The sequence below is a fragment of the Falco peregrinus genome, chromosome 7 (assembly GCF_023634155.1).
Source record: "Falco peregrinus isolate bFalPer1 chromosome 7, bFalPer1.pri, whole genome shotgun sequence".
In the NCBI taxonomy this organism is placed as follows: domain Eukaryota; kingdom Metazoa; phylum Chordata; class Aves; order Falconiformes; family Falconidae; genus Falco; species Falco peregrinus.
Window position 1 is genome coordinate 91,423,180 of NC_073727.1, and position 19,771 is coordinate 91,442,950.

At 40.5% G+C, this 19,771-nt stretch overlaps 1 protein-coding gene and 1 long non-coding RNA gene across 18 annotated transcripts in view; one reads left to right on the forward strand and one right to left on the reverse strand.

Annotated features, from left to right (window-relative positions):
- The first annotated feature begins 28 nt into the window (after positions 1-28).
- Positions 29-11,519, forward strand: LOC114012000 (uncharacterized). Of its 3 annotated transcripts, none has more exons than XR_008748267.1 (4): positions 29-477; positions 1,067-4,574; positions 9,129-9,205; positions 11,399-11,519. It is a non-coding gene; the product is annotated as an uncharacterized LOC114012000 (long non-coding RNA). The 3 variants fall into 3 exon arrangements; XR_003554176.2 differs by lacking the exon at positions 11,399-11,519 and adding an exon at positions 10,966-11,129; XR_008748268.1 differs by lacking the exon at positions 9,129-9,205 and having other exon boundaries at positions 11,399-11,417.
- Positions 6,027-19,771, reverse strand: part of USP45 (ubiquitin specific peptidase 45) — a 60,300-nt gene continuing 46,555 nt past the window's right edge. For 12 of the 15 annotated variants that reach the window (XM_055811282.1, XM_055811278.1, XM_055811277.1 and 9 more), the window contains 7 exons: positions 18,728-18,784; positions 13,657-13,797; positions 11,123-11,792; positions 9,358-9,455; positions 8,893-8,979; positions 8,277-8,430; positions 6,027-7,142 (listed from right to left, as the gene is read on the reverse strand). In XM_055811282.1, coding sequence (XP_055667257.1) covers positions 7,009-7,142; positions 8,277-8,430; positions 8,893-8,979; positions 9,358-9,455; positions 11,123-11,792; positions 13,657-13,797; positions 18,728-18,784 — 1,341 coding nt within the window. In that variant the 3' untranslated portion in view covers positions 6,027-7,008. Of the gene's footprint in view, positions 7,143-8,276; positions 8,431-8,892; positions 8,980-9,357; positions 9,456-11,122; positions 13,798-18,727; positions 18,785-19,771 lie in introns of those variants that run through there. The other 3 variants (XR_008748266.1, XM_055811285.1, XM_055811284.1) reach the window with 2 other exon arrangements.

The following is a 19,771-nucleotide window of genomic DNA, read 5'->3' on the forward strand; positions in this document are numbered from 1 at the left end:
CCGCCATCTTTATTGCGGGCAGCCACACAAGTTCCTGTCGCTCGCCGCTCTCCATGGCAGCCGTAGCGGGGGAGGCAGGCGGGGCCGCGCTGCTGCCAGCCTCCCCCTGCGCGGGGAGAGCGATCCCAGCCGGCAGCGCCGCCCTGCCAGCGGCCGCCGCTGAGGGGCGCTGGGGCGCCGCCCCGCAGCCTTGTGCCGCCGGCAGGGCCCTCCCCCTCCTGCTTCGCCCCACGCCCCCCTGCCGGCGCAGCGCACCGGAGGGCCCTTACGGCGGCCGCGCCGCGGGGCTGGAGCGCAGCCGGGAGCGGTGGGAAGCAGTTGGGATTCACTTTCCCCCTGCGAGCGTCACCGCGGGGGCAGCCGAGGGAGCTCACCAGCGCCGCGGGCGACCGCGAGTCAGAGGGCAGGAGCAGCGGCTGCGGCGCGGAGGCTGAAGTCCGCGGGAAGAAGTGTATAAAGCTGCTCCGTGAGGCGGATGTAAGTCTAGGTAATGATGCTGCCTTAAAATATGTAAGTAACTTACATGTTGCGTAGCGGCAGATTGTCGTGTAAGTTAGGTCAGTGTATGCATATCTGGAGCGTTCGGGGAGCAGGACAATGCTTTAAGTAGTTTGTTCAGAATAGCCAAGTTAACTTTTACGTTGTCATGAAGTATACCTTGAATTTATCATTATATTTTTTATGTGTGAAGATAAACCAAAGTCATCATTGGTAAATAGCTCTCGTACCGACACTGGGGTTGGGTCTGTGGGCACGGGCTTGGTGGTTTCGTGGCTTTTTGCGGAAGGGATTTTCATGAGGCTGTCATCACTGCCCGCCCTGCCTTCAGCCTCACCTGACGGGAATGCCTAAAACATCCGTCATCTTCTTGATCACTGGATAAAGTAATATTAATACCCACATGGAGTAACAGAACAAATTAACTTCTATAAATCTATAGAAAATTGAAAGCTTCAAGAAACTTTACTTCACATAATGATTTCATTGTAAGATTTATTGGTGCCACTTATGCTACTTATTACTGTTAACTGAAGTGTTCTAGACTTTTCCCTTTTTGTGTCACAAGGAATGACTGGACTGAGAATGCTTTCTGTGCGGAGAAGTGGTGTGGAACTTTTAAGTCTGTCCAGCATCAACCAACACACAGCTGGAACCTGGGATGCGCAAGCTTTAAGCTACTACCGAAACTGGGGATGTGAGTGGGACCCACTGATGGTCCTGGTCTTGTCAAAGAATTACAGAACTTGGTTCTTGTAAAGGGAGCAAACTGTTTTCTTAATCTATGACCTATGGCATATGTGTAAGGCAAGGGAAAACAAGTGGTGTAGCTCAAGTGTTCAAGGATATGGACTCATCTCTGGGTAGCTCTTCCAAGTGCAATGAAGTGACAAAAGATAAAAGGAAAAAATACTCTCTTTTTAGTTGGGAAGAAAATGGAAGCTCTGTGAACTCAATTATACAACATACAGCTTGTATTTAAACAATATAGTTTTCCAAATGGTTGGATGTTTTATTTATACATTTGTCAAATAATATATAATGTAGATGAAAAGACAAAAATAATAGAAGAAAATAATGGAAGACAAATGGCAATGTTATTCTGAGAAACTTGTTAAAGCAACTAAGATAGATTGGAAAACTGATCAGACTCTTGTTTTTTAAATACAGTTTGTGTTTAAGGCCCTGTTTTCTTAGTAATATTTGGAATTAAAAGCTACAAATAAAGCGTACAATCTATCAGTACTGTAGTAAAATTCTAAAACTATTATTTAAATACCTGCAAGGTAGAGTTAGACTATTAGTTCAAAGATGAAAAAAGTAAATGAATGAAAACAAGATGAAACTTTAACATGCTTGATTTATTGCTCACTAGTATTTCGGACTTGGCAACAGGTTTTTTGATTACTTGAATTGGCTTTTGTGTAAGCGCAAGCACATATGAACATATTTGGAATTATCCCCATGCATAAGTAACAGTAGAATCAGAACTCAGCTTTGTGAAATGGCTAAACAGGGAATGGCAGCCATGGTGGTTTCATTAGAGTTCACTGTAATGAACCCCAGGTTACACAGCTTAAAACCAAAAATCTAACCTAGCAAAGCAATGAGGTATGCGTTAAGAAGTCATAAACCTACTCAAAATAAATGCTTTTCTTGTTTTCTTTTAGCACCTTTATATTTTGAACTAGAAAAATACTGGAAGCTGCAATAGATGTAAGAAACGTTCTTGACACTTAAAAAATAGGTTTTTACTCTTAAAAAATAGGGGGGGTTACTTATATCAATGTAGACAGAAGTATTTATAACTTCATATAAATGTAATATATCCCAAGTAGTCTTGAAGTAGTTACAATGCATTGCAATTGTTTTATTATAACAAATAACTTAAGAATTTCTGTATATTGTTGTGTAAAGGAAGTGTTTTGACGTGCAGTTCTGTCTGAAAATATATAATCTAAGTTTACAAAAAAAATAATTTTGAATTATTCTGAATAAACACTTTCCCACTGTTTCTGTAGTTTATATGCCAATGGGAGAGGTACAAACAGCTAAAACAGCTAGCAAAATTACATGCTAAGACACTGTAAATAGGTACAGAAACCAAACTAAGCCATTCTAAAATAATTAGACTGAAACGGTTCTACAGAAAATTAGTGGCATCTCTTTTACGTAGATATATAAATCTTTTTACAGGTGCAAAAATGTGTAGAGGGCACAGCAAAAATGTTTCCAGCTGATGAAAACTGAGGAATATCAAATTTTTGTTTAATCAGGGCTGCTATGAAGCCACTTTTTAATTAAAATTGGAATTGTTAATTTTGCTAACAGAAGAATTGTTGTAATCAAATTCTTTCTTTGTTTCCATTTTAATATATCTGAAATTTTCTCCTCAAGAAATTGTTACTTTCCAAAGCTTAGTTTTTTACTAATATGTTCAGATAAGATTTTCATAATGGGTTGAGAACGTAGATGTGTTAATTTCAGATCCTTTTATTATTCAATTTGTGTTAGCATAAAAAAGTTCAAAGAGAAGCAAATGACGAAGTTAAGACATTCCAGACTTTTAATGAATTTATAAGCCACTGTCACCTGGTACCACTTGAAATCCATAAGCAAGAGCACTTAACTGATACACACAGAGGGTGCAGATGGGAATAGAGGAAGGTTTGGCAGACTGCATGGATTTCGTTTTCTAAACAAAGATGATTACAGCACGTACATTTTGGGCAGGGAAGGTTAAGGTAGGTTTGTTTGTTCTCCCTTCACCACTGCATAGCTGTAGTCCTCTTAGGAGAACAGACTTACACAAACATGATGTCTGTACATGTATTGGTGTAGATAGTATAATAAACCTTTTCCCCATCACTTTTTGAAGTATTTAGTGTAACTTGTATGTAAATCCAGATAACAGAGTTCTTTTTGAGGAGAAGGACTACAATCCAGACTAATTCCTTAGCTGATACAGCTGTCTCTGTTGGTGCCTCTGCTCTGTGGAAACTTTTGCATGTGGACAACTGGAACCCCCTGCAAATCAAGTACTTCTCATAAATGAGGTTTACTTACTGTGGAGTGAGGAACTATTTGCTTTGCTTTCTCATTGTTTTAAAGGCACTGTCTTGTGATGGGTCGGCAGGTTGCTGCTCAGGAGTCACAGCTTTTCTCGGATACCTGTATTGTAGTCTGTGTGGAGAAGCAAGACTGTAGTTACAGCACCTCTTCCAGTAGAAGTTTTGTTAGTTGATGGAACACAAGCAATGGGACTGGGAAACGTTATGTCATGCTTAAGGATCAATGAAAGAACAGACATTGACACAGAGGCTTGTGGAGACCCTGGAAACATAAAGAATAGATGAGGCTGATGAAACCAGTGGTGTCCTTGTAAGAAGAAGAGAGGGGTGGGGTGAAAATAAAGCCATTTCTAAGCTATTGCACGTGAAGAAACAGGCTACAGCACTTTCTTGGGGTGGGACCACAATGGTGTGGGGTAGCTCTATGAAGAGCAGATGTTGTAGGTCTAAGAAGATTTTTGGTTGGTAACAGAAGATATTTTAAGGACAGTCTTAACTTCAGAGCCCTACAGTTAAATTCTGAAAACATACAGCTTTTCAGTAGTGTACACACATCTGGCAGTTGCAGGAAACTGCAAGTTCCTTATGTTTGCAAATAGCCTCTAGAATCATGCTTAACATTTTAGCAAATACAGGATGTACACCCCTGTTTTCCTGGAACACTGACCATCTCTTGCAATTCCTGATAAGCTACTATAACATCTGAAGTGTGCATATTTACATACAACCACTTGCTTTGGAGCCAAATTTTGCCCCACCCACAGCCCCCACGCCTTAAAGGACACACTGAGCATGACTTGCATCTAAAATTGTGACATTGCATTAGTCATCATTTCTTCATTCTAAAGCTTTAATTTCACTCGTTGCCCTCATTTTTAGAGAGTTTCCCCTCCACAACATTTTCATATCTATTCCTGACTCTGAACTTGCTGGAGTTGCTGCTAACACTGCTTTTTATTTAACTCAGGAAGCCTCATCGAGGAGCAACAGTGATGGCTATCTCAGGTAAAGGTGTTGGCTTTTTTTCACACCATTTTCTCTCCATGTTCTATAATATACTTTAATAGCAAGGAAATTTTCCCTGGCTGCTAATGAGGAAATGATCCTGCCAGCATCTTTCACGGCATCCTAGTCAGAATGTCCTCTTGGGAAGACTGCAGTGGTACAACCTGTATTTGAATTCCAGTTAAAGCTAAGAGAAGACCCCTTCAAGAGTTTCCTGAAAACAGCACTAAAAATAAGAACAAGTTAAGACCCTTGTTCTGTTCTCTCCTAGTCTTGCACTCTAGGGAGGTAGTTCTAGGCTAAAAAGTAGAAGATTAATGAAGGTATTTTAAGTTCAAGTTTCACAGAAGTCAGCAAAACTAGGAACTTCAGACCTCATGTAGTCTGTCTGCTTTAAGGTGGATGAAATAGACGCCATCTGTGGTCTCCTAGCAGAAGTGTATCACAGAAGTGAAACTTGGTTGGTATTTGCTGTGACTCTTGCACAGAATTAATTTTGAGTTTTGATCAGCTATATACAAAGAGGGGGGAGGTGTGTGTAGGGAGATGAAAGGTATGTGAAGATAAGGAGGTAAAGAGAATTAACATATTTTAACCAATTCTAGTCTAAACATGATTATTTTATTTTCTTTCTTTCTTAGTGTAGACTCAGATTAAGATGTGTTTGCTTGGCTAAAGTTGACTGCTTGGTTTCTCTGAGTTTTACTACTTTTGGGTACACTGAGACAATTTCAATCTGTGGAGTGAAAAAATGATTGTTTGGCAAAATGCAAAGCATAATTTTGACCAAATAGGAGTTCTCCTTTGGAAAATAAAATTCAGACCAGAGGCTCACTGTGTTGTGACAGTCAGTTGTATGGCCTAACAATTCTTAGTGCTTGCACAAGTATGTACAAGTAATGTGGCTATGAAATATACCTCAGCAGTTGGAGCAAATGCAACTGTGGCAGGTTTTGCTACTTTTTATGCAAAAGAGTGAATGCAGGTGGGATGCAGCTCTGAAACAGAACTAGCAAATAGGAAAGTTGTGCAAGTAGGTGTGAAGAAACATAGCAGAGATTGGGACAGCATGTTTTTTCGCCAAAAAACATTTCCATAAATGAAAATGCTAAGCAGAAATAAACATAGCTTTCCTCTACCAAAGACCAAGTTGGACAGGATGGAACATTACAGAAGTAATTTTTATTTAAGTAACTGCTTATTAAATAAATGAATTGCCATATAGCGTCAAAGTAGTAATCAGATTTTGACCTTAAAATGTATCTATTACTCTCTGGGATGGAAATGAGAATTTACCAAAAGAATTAATAACTCAACACAGGGCAGTCAAACAGGATACAGAGACAAGTTCTGCCAGCAGGACACCTGCTGTCCTCCGCTGATGACAAAGGGATGTCCAGACACGTATCAGAGGGCAAACGTCATCATTTACTGTCCAACTCACACACACAGTGCAAAAATAATTTATAGTTTATTACTCCTGTGAGAAAAGTATACAGGACAGATAAACAAATTCATATTCAGAACCAAAAGTAACAGTTACCTAGTTACACTTAAACCTCATACATATTCATACACAAGCTCATATGCTGTACATTGTCATAATTACGAGGTTGAAAATTTACTAAATACAGAATCATTTGCAATTTTCTTTCCTAGTAGGTAAAATGACAATATATATTGATGGATTTATGGTGTGCGTATATACACACACACACATGTATATACATATGCACATGAAGAATATATTTATAGGAAACAAGGAGTACATTGCTATACCAGTGCCAGATAGAGACAGTTGAAAGGGTTATCTCAGGGTTCACTTTCACTTTGTAGAAGCCACATTTTCCCAATCTATTCCCAGCTCTATCAGGAAAGTGCACTGCAGCATTACACAGAGACAGCTGTTACTCCATTCTGGAAGCACTGTGCTTTCCAATTACTACATGTCGAAGTGACATGATTTGACAGGTTCTTGTTTGCAGAAATCTTAACAGCTGACATTCAACCCAGCAATGGGAAGGATCTGGGCTAGATCACAAAAAGTTGAAATACTTTCTATTGTTACTGTACACCAGCAAATCCAGGCACTTAACGCTACCAGCATTTTTATTCTCAACTATTTTAGAACTATGGGTGAAAGCTTATCTTTATTAATATCAAAACCTTTCCATAGGCCTCAGTAGGACAGGTCATCATCTTACATTCTAATGGTACTGCATTTTAATGAATCCAGGAATTTTAAATGTTTGGCAAAGTGCGTACTTTAAGAGCCATTCAGATATTTTTAACAGCTTGACTGAACTTCAGAGTCAACATATGATGAATTCTCTGCAAAATAAAGGCACAATATTTACAGGTACTCTTACCACTGCAGCTTTAAGTAAAATAAACTAAATAACCACTACCATCTTTTATATTAAACTGTTGAGAATTATAGTAATACTCTTTCATAAAAAAGTAGATACGCTTGTGCATTTAGTACTCTTGATTCTGGAACCATCTGAACATGAGCATCACTAACATACACCCACTGTCCTCCTGATGCTCCCATGGCTTCTTTTAAACCTGAAATGCACAAGCAAAACAAGTTATTTCTCATCTTTCACATCATCATCAAACAAATACAGTGGATATTTAAAAAAGCAAGAGAACCTTCTAACCCACAGGAATAACTTATGACTTAGGTGCAATCCAGTATTTGTAGTTTGAAATTTACATGTCAAAGAGTACTGTAAGAGAACCCGGTGGAAGACAACACTTACAAATGTACACCGCCATTGTGTTCTTCATATTTTTTTAAAAAAGCTTAAGACATTTCAAGTACAGCTTGCTGAGTTCTAACAGTAAGTTATACTAGCACACAACTTGAAAAAAGTCATATGTCAAAAGATGACCAGTGTGAAATTAACACAAAAAGAAATCACTGCAAGGGAAGCGTAAGACTGAGGGGTACTCCCATTTCAAAGATGATACAAGAAATTGTCCTTCTGGGAAGTAAGTTTCAAATGCAAAGTGATGTTACACAGGATAGAGCTTGGTTCTCCCTCCATAAAGGGAAACAGTAAATATGTTTACCTTACTTTGACATCTCAACATTCTTGCCTCTACAAATCATTCACTATTTCATTCTGCATATCCAAAACATATTAATAAGAACTAATGTGCTGTTCTTAAAATGCCAACAGAAACCCTACCACAAACGTCACACCCTCCATGACAAATTTTATTGCTGTTCACATTACACCAGAATATTCCAGATACCTTTTTTAAATTAAAAATTTTCCAGTCCTAAAATACATAAAATGCTCAACTATATAGAAGATTTAAACCGTCATGGATTCAGCTCTTGTACTAGAACATTTTCAAATATTCAATATGCCAAATAGTTACATTTTACTGGGCACAACTACTCATATCTTGGCATACTATTTTGACTAGGACTAATTTTCCATCAATTCTCTGTTTAATAACTGAACCAAAATTTCATTATTCATTCAGGTCTTTGTGGGGTTAATACAGAAGTAGGTAATTTACTGGGTGTAACAGAAAAAAAAAAAAGTATTTATTTATGGAGCCCTAAAAATAACTAATATGAGCTAAAACAATTATTTGCTATAAATCCTCTTAAGGGTAAGGAGCTGTAGCCAGGGGTTACTTTTGGTTTTACTCACAGAGAAAGGAGGCTTTGTTTGTACATACCCAGAACATTTTTAGTAGTAGAAATATGCTCTAATAATTTCTTGGAGGGTGTCCTGACTTTCACATACGCCGCATAATGACCACCTCTCATTGACCCACTGTGCTCCACTATTCCATAAAGACTATACAGCACTCTTGCACCATCCGTAACATTCTGCATTCCCAGAAACACAGAAAACAAAGGTAAATTATTTTATCAATTGTACATATATCTTAACTACATATCAACAGTTTACTTTAACAGAAGCAAACAGATATCTACAGCATTTCCAATGGTGAAATACATCTATTAAAAATACTTAATAGTCTATTAACAGAATTTAGTTACCATGGAAGCAGCAATACTTGTCCTTAATGCTGTTAGATACGCTAACACCATCAGGGCACTGATTAGCTTAATGATTACTAGTTGACATCCATGATATTCTTTGTATGAATGGAATTTCAATTAGTTAACATTCTGATCTCAGGATACTATTTGAAAAAATCACTCTGTAATTTCTCTAGGAGAGGAAGTAATAATAAACATCAGCATCATCTTCGTCAATCCAGTGTAACTTCAGCTCAGGACAACTGCTGTTGAAGTATTATTAAAAATAAGATTTGAAATGGCTACCTTGCAAGATGCAGCACAAAATGGTGCTAAGTCTAGTATCAGCGGGAAATCCACATGCCTATTCACTTTCCGTAGACTCAAACCAGCCTTCAAAAGAAAAGACAAGACTGTAAAATAAATACTTTTACTAGGAAGCTTTTTAAAGCTAAGGTGCATTACTATACTATTAAAATAAATGAAAACAAAGAATAAGATTGTAACAGATTTAAACATTCTTTGTTATGTTTTCAATACAGTGCCTGCTACACATAAGCATGATGGAGACTTAAGAGGTTTCCCTGGATACATCAGAATGGCTAAATGCACTCTGAAGGTATTAGTCAAAAAAACATAGGCACGTTTCAAATAGTGGTTCTACCAGTTCTCCAATATAAAAAGCAAATATCAGTATGCACAATGACTCTTAAAGAACTGCCTGTCCACCAGTGGGGCAGAAGAATTTACAAGAGGGTTTTGGCCTTTTACCTGGTGGAATCTTTTCAGGTGGAGAATAAGAATAGCAGGAACCGAAGAAATCAGCAGCTGTTTCCGAGCATTTGTGTAGACACCTTCCATCTTCTTTTCTGTATTTATATTAAAAAAATTTGTAAAGTGAAGGCACTCACACAGAATTTAAGTATTTTTTAAACATCTGACAGAATATATCTATATTGCAATTATTTTTTACATGTTATATAATATGCTAGGGAAACTTTGTGGAGTAACAGAAAAACACTTTCTCATTTTTCTAGTTTTTAATAAACATATTCTGCCAAATCTGAGCGTTATTTTAGCCCATCCTTTGCAACTCAGATCAAAAGTTGGAAGCACAGACGCTATCTAGGTCAGCTTGCACACTGACATACCTACATTTTCTGTCATTATAGCACCCAACTTTCCTGTTAAAACCATTTCACCTGAAATAAATGATCACTGGAACAAAAAAATGGAAAGCACAGGTCTATCTGTGCTAATGTCCTAACCATTAAGACAGAGATTAATTTACTATTCTTCAGTTCTTTCTGAATGACTACATACTTTGTGCTTATGTAAGACAAAGGTCTGAGGAGGGGTGTCTGCTTCAGGATGCCTCATAACCTGCTGGCTTGAGCACACAGGATTGGGACATGGTGCACTGGGAATTGAACACAGGGCTCTTACCAAAAGTAGCTCAGTGATTAGCTATACGGTAAAAGGGAATGTGCCACCAGCATTTTTTTCACTGAAAAAAATCTAACTGATTTACTGGTTTTACACATGTGCAAAGGAAAATATTTCATTTGAGGTAGAATGGAGTACTTAATGTAAAAGTAGGTGACTTCAACCTTTTGTTTCAGAAGGAAAAAATAATGATTAGTTGTAAACTCGTTTTCCTTTTCCATTTTTTATGTGCCCATGGAACCAAAATATTACTGTCAGGCCAATAATGATAAATGAATGATTACAAAATACTATGTTTAAATTAATTTTCCTGAATTTACTTATGCTTAACTTGTATCTCTCCAGATATCTACAAATGCACAGCAAATGGGCATTTTTTTGTTACTGTAAGACGTCCCTTTATATTTTATTTACAAATAATCAAAGGAGCTTAACTTTTTCATCCTTCTGAATTACTATACATCAAAAAAATCCTCTAGTCCTTTTTAAAAGTTTATATTTCGTTATATTTAAATTGTTTTTCTTACTCAGTGAACCCTAATGGTCTGCTTGGGCTATACAAACATTGAGAAAAAATATTGTCACAAGAAGGTAGTTCGCTCTCTTGTATCCGTTCTCGCAAATCTTTGTGAGGTGCCCTGTCCCTACCCATCCCCCCTCATTACAAGTGTCTTTTTTTGCCCCTCTCACATACTTCATTACGTTGCTTCCCTGAGAATGTAAGTTACTAGAGCTGAGTATTACACCATTTATTTCAAAGCTTCTAGGATTGCAAAAACAGGAACAGCAGCAAAGATTAATATTGAACGATGCACCTATTCAGTTTATGGTCATCTTTAAGTTATCTTGGAAAAAAATAAAGAAAAGATGCAATTCTAAGTTACATCTAACGATGATGTTGTAATACAAAATTCAGTCTTGCTGCCTTTGCAGGATGAAGTTTTAAATTGTCAGAAGCAAGTTCTGCTTGGGGAGACATTTTCTATTTAGCCACAAGGGGAAAGCCCATACTGGCGCCATGGAAGAACAGCGCATGCACAAGTTTGGGGAGGCAATTTTATAAAGTTCAGACAAGATAAAAGCACTTCACCTGTGGAGTTGGTTTTCTTCTGATACTTCTGTTTCCTTTCTGTGCAGCTCTCACATAAAAGCTTGTTGTTCCCCATTAGGAGCTCTACAGAGGTGAACTGGTAAAGGCAGGACTGAACAGAACATTCCTTGGAGCTGGTTATGTAGCTTTGGGAAAGTGTCTGGAAAGCATTTTGAGGGTTTTGGGATAGCGGGCATTTGTCTACTGAGAACATGGAGTTATTTGATAAACCTAATGCTGAATCTCCACAGCTCAATTTTTTATCTTCATTTATAGCATCACAGAAGCAGAGTTTGGATATGGAAGTGGAAATCATCTCTTCACTACTGTCACTTGGTTTGTTGTGTGGCATGTTAACGTTTATGTGGTTGACATGCAAACCAGACATGTTGCTGGACGGGCTGAAAGCTGTTTGTTTAGGAGCACTTTCACTTTCTGAGGCTTCACTGTCTGCATCAAAGCTGCTTTCAGAGCGGCTGGCTTCCTTCTCGCTGCCATCTGTCTGACTTCCATTTACAGCAGAATCAGCAGTTGTGTCTTTGGAGTACAGGATGCCAGAGCTACCTTCCAGCTCAAGCTTTTTGTTTTTTTCCTGCATGATAACAGGACTTCTTTCTTCTTCATTCAAGGAAGCTTTTCTGGCAAGCCGTCTCTCCTGATTCAATTGATTCTGTGAATTATGGCATTATTTCAGTAATTTAGGGGGGAAACAGAAACAGATCTGTGATCTAACATAGCTTTTGAAACATGAAAAAATCAGAAAGCAAATTAAACCCATTGTTTTATATTCTCCTGCTCTCACGTGTTCAAATTAGTTGATTTCCTTAAGATCTTTTTAAGTCAATTTAGGATTAGAAACCTATACCCCAGTCAGCTAAGAGCATTATACTTAGTGTGAGATCAATACCTCCCACAACTAATTACATTCACTTCATGACAGCTGTGGATGGCACATTTGAAGTGGCATTTCACTTAATCTAACTTAAGCTTCTGAAAGGTCCTCAAGTTTAAGCTAGTCCCCTAGCCTCCCATCACAGGCCTTAGCTGATGAGCAGCTCCAGAAGAATATTCAACTCACCTTGTAGGCACTTGTCTTAAAATTAAATAAAGCATCCCTAGTAGTATGTTTGCTAATTTGTATATTATCTGAAGTTGATTTTTTTTTCATTTTATCAAGATTGCAAGAAAAAAAAACTGCTGCCACAGAATACTACTACTATAGCTTAAAAGAAACAAAACAAAACAAAACAAATGAAACAAAGCTGTGATAATTTTAGATGATTTATAAATGTTCATGATTCTTTTCTTTCTTTCATTTGGCTGCTTTCCGAAAGAAATTAGCAACTTTCCTTCCCCTTTGCTTTTTGCCTTTATCTGAGCTGGATCAAAATTCCACTGATGCCAGTGGGAATCCTTCCTTCCACCTCAACAGTTTGAGTTTTAGGCCTTTTCTTCTGTAACAATCACTGTCTGTACCTTCTTCTTTCCATCCTTCCCTTTGTTTCTACCACAAGTCCTTTTTCTACTTCTGTCTCTTCTCCTATCAGTCTTTTTACATGGTTATTCTGTTGTATTTTTTCTTTGCATGTATTTAGTGTGTTAGGACCTGATTCAGGAGAGGTTTTATGGCCCCCAGCAGGATAGAGACCCTTTCAGTAGGTCTTTGTCAGATACCAGGTACAAGAATCTAAAATTGCCATGACCTCATAACCTGATAGTCCAGGCACGTTGCATCAGGAGCCCTGCACTTGTATCTTCCACTTCCTGGTATTAATAAAGTATCTTTAAACAAACAAAGGGACACACAGCATGAGTTAAGCTCATATCAGTGCTTTCACAGAACAAACTACAGAAACTAATTTCCACAGGTTGCTTCCATAATGGGGAACCTAGCCGAGGGGCATACCTTTCTGCACACCTGATACGTGCCTAAGCAGCAGTGAGGGTGTAACTTCAGACATGGTCTTGGGTTTAGTATTTCCTACTGACTACCTTTACATAGCTTCTCGTTTGGTAGAGAGGGTTTCTGGACTGTTTTTGTTTTGGATCCCACTCCAGGTCATGGGTACCAAAATTCTAGGCACTACAAAAACTGCCTAATTTTCCGACACTGAACTTTGTTGAGCATATCCCTTAAATATATACCATAGACTTAATTAATGAAGAATTCTCAAGCACACACTCAGTTTTAAACTTTAAGCAAGAACTTAAGTCCAAATTAAGTCCATGTGAAAGAGAAAAAATATTCCTGAATCCTTTCTTAAACAGGATTCCTAAACATGAACTGAAACTAACTTGCAGATGATTTTTTTTCCTTACAAATGAAACCCAGTAACTAAAACTAAATGGTTCCCAATGACTGTCATTTCTCACACTTCTAATAATGACCTAAATATTTTAAAACAAGTCTCTGTCAGCTGTATGTACACAAAAAAAATTCCCATTGATAGGTGTCAAAATTCCCAGACCTGTAACCCTATAAACTTCAGAATAAACTCAAGATGACTGGTTAGTGCAAGTATTCAAGTTCTTACCTTATCTTTTGGTAAAGCGTGTTTCTTGACAATTTTGGGTTGATTATTCAGTGTAGTGATAGAACAGTTATACTGACCAAGATCTGCCTCTTGTACAGTTTTACCTTTACCTGTTCTTCCCAAAGGCACAGGTTTTGCAACCTAAGAAATTAGACAGGAAATTAGGAAAGGAAATATGCCAATTTTGTATTGCTTTGCAGCCTACAGAAAAGATGAATGTAGGTGGATTTTTTTCCTTTAGAAAACAGTAACTTAGATAAATCAAATTAACTGGTCCCTGATTTGTGGTATAAGACTACCTTCTAATTTTATTTATCATAAACTCACTGTCAACATCTTTGAAGGATCAACTGAGAGCTAAAAGAAATAGGAATGATACAAAATTCCTGTACAGAGCATATACCAAATGATCTATTCTAGTATTGTATAAACACATGCATTTATCAAAGGGGACATAGCTCCCCATGAGTCAGTCTCTGGTGCAGCCTACCGCCTTATGACGTGGTGAAGGAGCTGCTGCACATCCCCCATCACGTTAATGGCAGCAGCATATCTAGACTCTAAAGGAAAGAGACAACCAATGCACGTCCTCGAGTAAGTGCAGCGATTGCTAGAAGCCAGCAGACCTCTCTCTGACAGAACCCATGAAGTTCCCATGTTACACATGTCTGCCAAGAAGCAAGCACAGGGGCCCAGGTACTCAAAATGCTCTTAAAAGCCCCACAGACATCTGCACTCAATGCAGCAACAAAGATGAAGAATTAATTATGAGCAAAAACTGGCGTTTAGAGAAGAATACATTTTATACAGGATTAAGCATTACAATGAATACTCTTCCCTAAATATACAGGAACAGATGCAGGATGGGGGAAGAACCACTCCCAACCCACCCCCATTACTCTCAAATGAAAACCCCAAGTCCCACAAAACCCAGAGCATATGCCTTCAAAGGAGCACAGTTCCTCAGCGGCTAATGTAGGCACTTGTGAAATGCTGAAAATGCCAGAAAAAATATATATTAAAAGTCTTATCAGTTTTTAACACTGTCTTATCCCATAGGTCACTTCAGCCCAAGGGACTCAGGTTCTCCAGATTCAAAACAATAAGCTAGAATGTCATTTTCTTGACCTTCAAAAAAGTTTATAATCAATCTATTCATCTAAGTATATACTAAACCTACTACTAAATTAAGCTCATCTCAGACTGACATATACTGTAAATTACCATGGCCATTTATTCCGATTCAGACTAATTTAAAACACATGCACTTGTGATCTTGTATGCCTATATATATATATAAATAAAATCATATAATGAACAGATGTGTGGCAGTACATGTATTTATGGACAAGCATACATTTTTTAGACTTCAAATGAAAACGGTGTGTGTATATATATAAGTATCTTCATAGAATCATAAGAGTCATTTAGGTTGGAAAATACCTTTAAGATCATCGAGTCCGACCATTAAACTAGCACTGCCAAGTCCACCACCAAACCATGTCCCTAAGTGCCACGTCTACAAATCATTTAAATAGCACCAGAAATGGTGATTCAACCACCTCCCTGGGCAGCCTGTCCCAATGCTTAACAACCCTTTCGGCAAAGAAATTTTTCCTAATATCCAATATAAACTTCCCCTGGCACAACTTGAAGCCGTTTCCTCTTGCCCTATCACTTGTTATCTGGGAGAAGAGGCTGACACCCACCTGCCCACTTGCCTTTCAGGCAGCTGTAGAGACCAACAAGGTCCCCACTCAGCCTTCTTTTCTCCAGGCTAAACAACCGCAGTGCCCTCAGCTGCTCCTCACAGGACTTGGGCTCCAGACCCTTCACCAGCTCGGTTGCCCTTCTCTGGACACGCTCCAGCACCTCTACATCTACCTCTAAGTGAAGGGCCCCAAACTGAACCCAGGATTCAAGGTGCAGCCTCACCAGTGCCCAGTACAGGGGGACAGTCACTGCCCTGGTCCTGCTGGCCACACTGTGTCTGACACAAGCCATGATGCTGTTGGCCCCCTTGGACACCTGGGCACACTGCTGGCTCATGTTCAGCTGCGTGTTGACCAGCACCCCCAGGTCCTTTCCCCCCGGCAGCTTCCCAGCCACCCTTCCCCAAGCCTGTAGCGCTGTGTGGGGCTGGTGTGACCCATGGGCAGGACCTGGCACTGAGCCCGGTTGGACCTCATACAGCTGGCCTCGGACCATCAATCCAGCCTGTCCAGATCCCTCTGCAGAGCCTTCCTGCCCTCCAGCAGATCAGCACTCCCCCCAACTTGGTGTCATCTTCAAACTCACTGAGGGTGCACTCAATCCCCTCATCCAGATCATTGACAAGGACATTAAGCCGAACTGGCTCCAGTACTGAGCCCTGGGGAACACCCTTGTGGCCGGCCACCAACTGCATCTAATTCCATTCACCACCACTCTCTGGGCTCAGCCAGCCAGACGGGATTCTACCCAGAGAACAGCACACCCGCCCAGGCCATGAGCAGCCAGTTACTCCAGGAGAATGCTGTGGGAGATGGTGTCAAAGGCTTCAATAAGGTCCAGGTAGAAAACACCCACAGCCTTTCCTTCATCCACTAAGCAAGTAGGTCACCTTGTCACAGGAGGAGATCAGGTTCGTCTTGCAGGACCTGCCTTTCATAACCCCATGCTGGCTGGACAGCATCACCTACTGCTTGTCCTGTACGTGCCACATGACGGCACCGAGGACGACCTGCTCCATAACCTGCCCTGGCACCGAGGTCAGGCTGACAGCCCTGTAGTTCCCTGGATCCTGCTTCCAGCTCCTCTTGTAGATGAGCGTCACATTTGCTAACTTCCATTCAACTGGGACCTCCCCGGTTAGCCAGCACTGCTGATAAATCATGGGAAGGGGCTTGGTGAGCACTTCTGCCAGCTCCCTCAGCACCCTCGGGTGGATCCCACCCGGCCCCATAGGCTTGTGTGTGTCTAAGTGATGTAGCAGGTCACTGACCATTTCCCCTTGGATCATGGGGGCTTCATTCTGCTCCCCAGCCCTGTCTTCTGCCTCAGCGGGCTGAGTTCCCAGACAACAACTGGTCTTACTATGAAAGACTCAGGCAAAGGTGGCATTCAGCACCTCAGCCTTTTCCTCAGCCTTTGTCTCACTGTGTTTCCCCCTGCATCCAATAAAGGATGGCTCTCCTTCTGTTGCTAATGTATTTATAGAAACATTTTTGGTTGCCTTTTACGGTGGTAGCCAGGCTAAGTTCTAGTTGGCCTCTGGCCCTACTAATTTTCTCCCTGCATAACCTCATGACACCCTTGTAGTCCTCCTGAGTGCACTGCCCCTTCTTCCAAGGGTCAGAAACTCTCCTTTTTTCCTGAGTTCCAGCCAAAGATCTCTGTTCAGCCAGGCTGGTCGTCTTCCCCACCAGCTCATCTTCTAGTACATGGGGACCACCTGCTCCTGCACCTTTAGCATTTCCTTCCTGAAGGATGTCCAGCCTTCCTGGACTCCTTTGCTTTTTAGGACTGCCTGCCAAGGGACCTGACTCCGTCACCCACACTCCTAAACAGGCCAAAGTCTGCCCTCAAGAAGAACAAGGTAGCTGTTGTGCTGATCGCCTCTCTTCTCCAAGAATTGAAAACTGTAATTTCATGATCAATATGCCCAAATGGCCTTCTACCATCACATCATCCACAAATCTTTCTCTGTTCACAAACAACAGGTCCAGCAGGGTGCATTCCCTAGTTGGCTCTCTCACCAGCTGTGTCAGGAAGCTGTCTTCCATGCGCTCCAGGAACCACCTAGACCCTCTGCTGTACTGTATTTCTAGCAGACATCTAGTAAGTTGAAGTCCTCCATGAGAACAAAGGTTAGCCACTGTGAGACTTCCCAGCTTCTTACAGAATATTTTGTCTGTCTCTTCATTCTGATTGGGTGGTCTATAACAGACTCCCACTATGATATCTGCCTTGTTGGCCTTTCCACTGATTCTTACCCATAACACAACCCTATTGAAACCATCATTAAGCTCTAAACACTCCCTAAACACACAGGGCTACCCTGCCAACTCTCCTTCCTTGCCTATCCCTTCTGAAGGGTTCACAGCCATCCGTTACAGCACTCAGCTGTGTGAATCATCCCTCCATGTTTCCATGACGGCAACTACATCACAGTTTTCCTGCTGCACAACAGCTTCCAGCTCCTCCTGTTTGTTGCCCATGCTGTGTGCATTAGTGTAGATGCACTTCAGTTGGGCTATTGATCCTGCCACCTTCTTGGGGGGAGAAGCCCTAGTTCCTGTGTGAGCATTCTCAGGCCGTTATGTAGTTTCTAACACATCAAGAACCCTTACGTCTTTGCTGTCACATGGATCTCCATTCCCTAACTCCACTGAGATGGCAGACTGAATCACCTTGCTAGCACAGTGTCCCTCAAACATTGGCGTGCTGTCCCCAGGCTTATCTCTAGTAAGCCTGGTTTTATCCCTTTCCCCCTTCAATCTAGTTTAAAGCTCTTTCAATGAGCGCTGCTAACTTCAGTGCAAAGATCCTTTTCCCCCTTTAAGACGGGCTGACTTAACCTCAGTGACACCTCCAAACTAGAGCAACCACAGTCCTCGTTATTGTTCAGTTCCTCTTGCCGAGCCTCAGCTCTAGGATGCCCAGGCACCCAGGAGGGTGGGCTAGCCACAGAGGGGATGCACCTGCCGCACCAAGCAGGAACTTGTCCCCATTCCCCCTATCCCTTTAGTCACTGTGTTTAGCCAGGCAGAGATCAGGTACAGAATCCTGGGTTACCATGGGTCCTGTCAGCCTGTCAGGCCTGTCCCAGGGAAGGTAGGGTGCAATTCCAGTAGTCCATCTCTCTCTCTCGCACTCCCTAGTACTTCTCAATCTACTCACCTCCTCCCGGAGCTTCGTCACTAAGCGGAGGAGTTCCTCTGCCTGGGTGTACCTCCCACAGCTCTGCTCCCCGCTGCCATCCGTAATGGTGTGAGAGCAGGGCACACCCTGCAGCCTGGCACTTCCATAAAGGTATGTAAAAACAATCCACTAGAAGCAGTAGTTATTTATTACATATTCTGTTTCTTACCCTCTCCTCTATTATAGGTAGTGAAAGATCAATGAAAGGTTCTTTTACTGTTGAAATCTTGAAGAAAAAGAGAAAATGCATATTCAATGCAAAGAACATGATAGGAATTTATCACATAGCTCCCTTTTTAAAATCAAATTATTATCAGAAACTATACAAAAAGCAAATTAGATACAAGATGTAACAAACTACAATGAAGAACTTCCCACAAACATTTTTTTTCAATGTATTTTAAGTTAGATCTGATTTTCTTCCTTAACACTGCAAAATTTCACCATACAGACACAAAGGGCAAGGCTGTTCATCTGGGCAGGAACTGGACCTAGAAGCAGTATGGTGCTCAGTTTCTCTGAGCTCCAGATGGATTTTTAAGTCATGTGGGCCTTCTAGATGGTACAGTTCTGCAGAAAGCCAACTTCTAGGGTTTCCTGGACACTTCTGTGCAGGTGTTTGACCTCATACACTGCTAAGCAGTAAGGACTGGCTAATGACAGTCAGATGACAGGTTCTAACCCGATGCTTTCAGAAAAGTTTAAGTCAGCCTTACTGGTTACAACCAAAAGCTTTATTAGAATTTTTCATCCCATAACATATATTAGTAATGGTTAAAATAAAATCAATTGCTGGGCAAAAGGGGATTGGAAAAACAAAAACCACCTTGTTTTTCTGTACTTTTAAGTTTTAATTTGCCATCTATAAGCCATACAAAATCTAAGCTGAAACTGGAAATATCTGCCAAACCACACCTAAAAACATTCTCTGTCAGCACTTTTCATCTGCCTTTATGACTAGACCATCTCATCCAAGCCTGTTCCTTAAGCTCTCTCCCTTGCCATTCTCGAATTCCTTCCAAAACTGACTCATCTTACCTCTGGAAAGGCTGTGAAAAATAAGGCCTTAAAAAAAATACGAATCATGTTGTGCACGTAAGTTACCAAACACAGTCATGCCCTCACTTACTGTCACTGTTGCCCTTCTCTTGTATTTGTGACCCTATCTTCCACCTGCAACATTTGATATGGACCGTAGGCTTAATTTTTACCT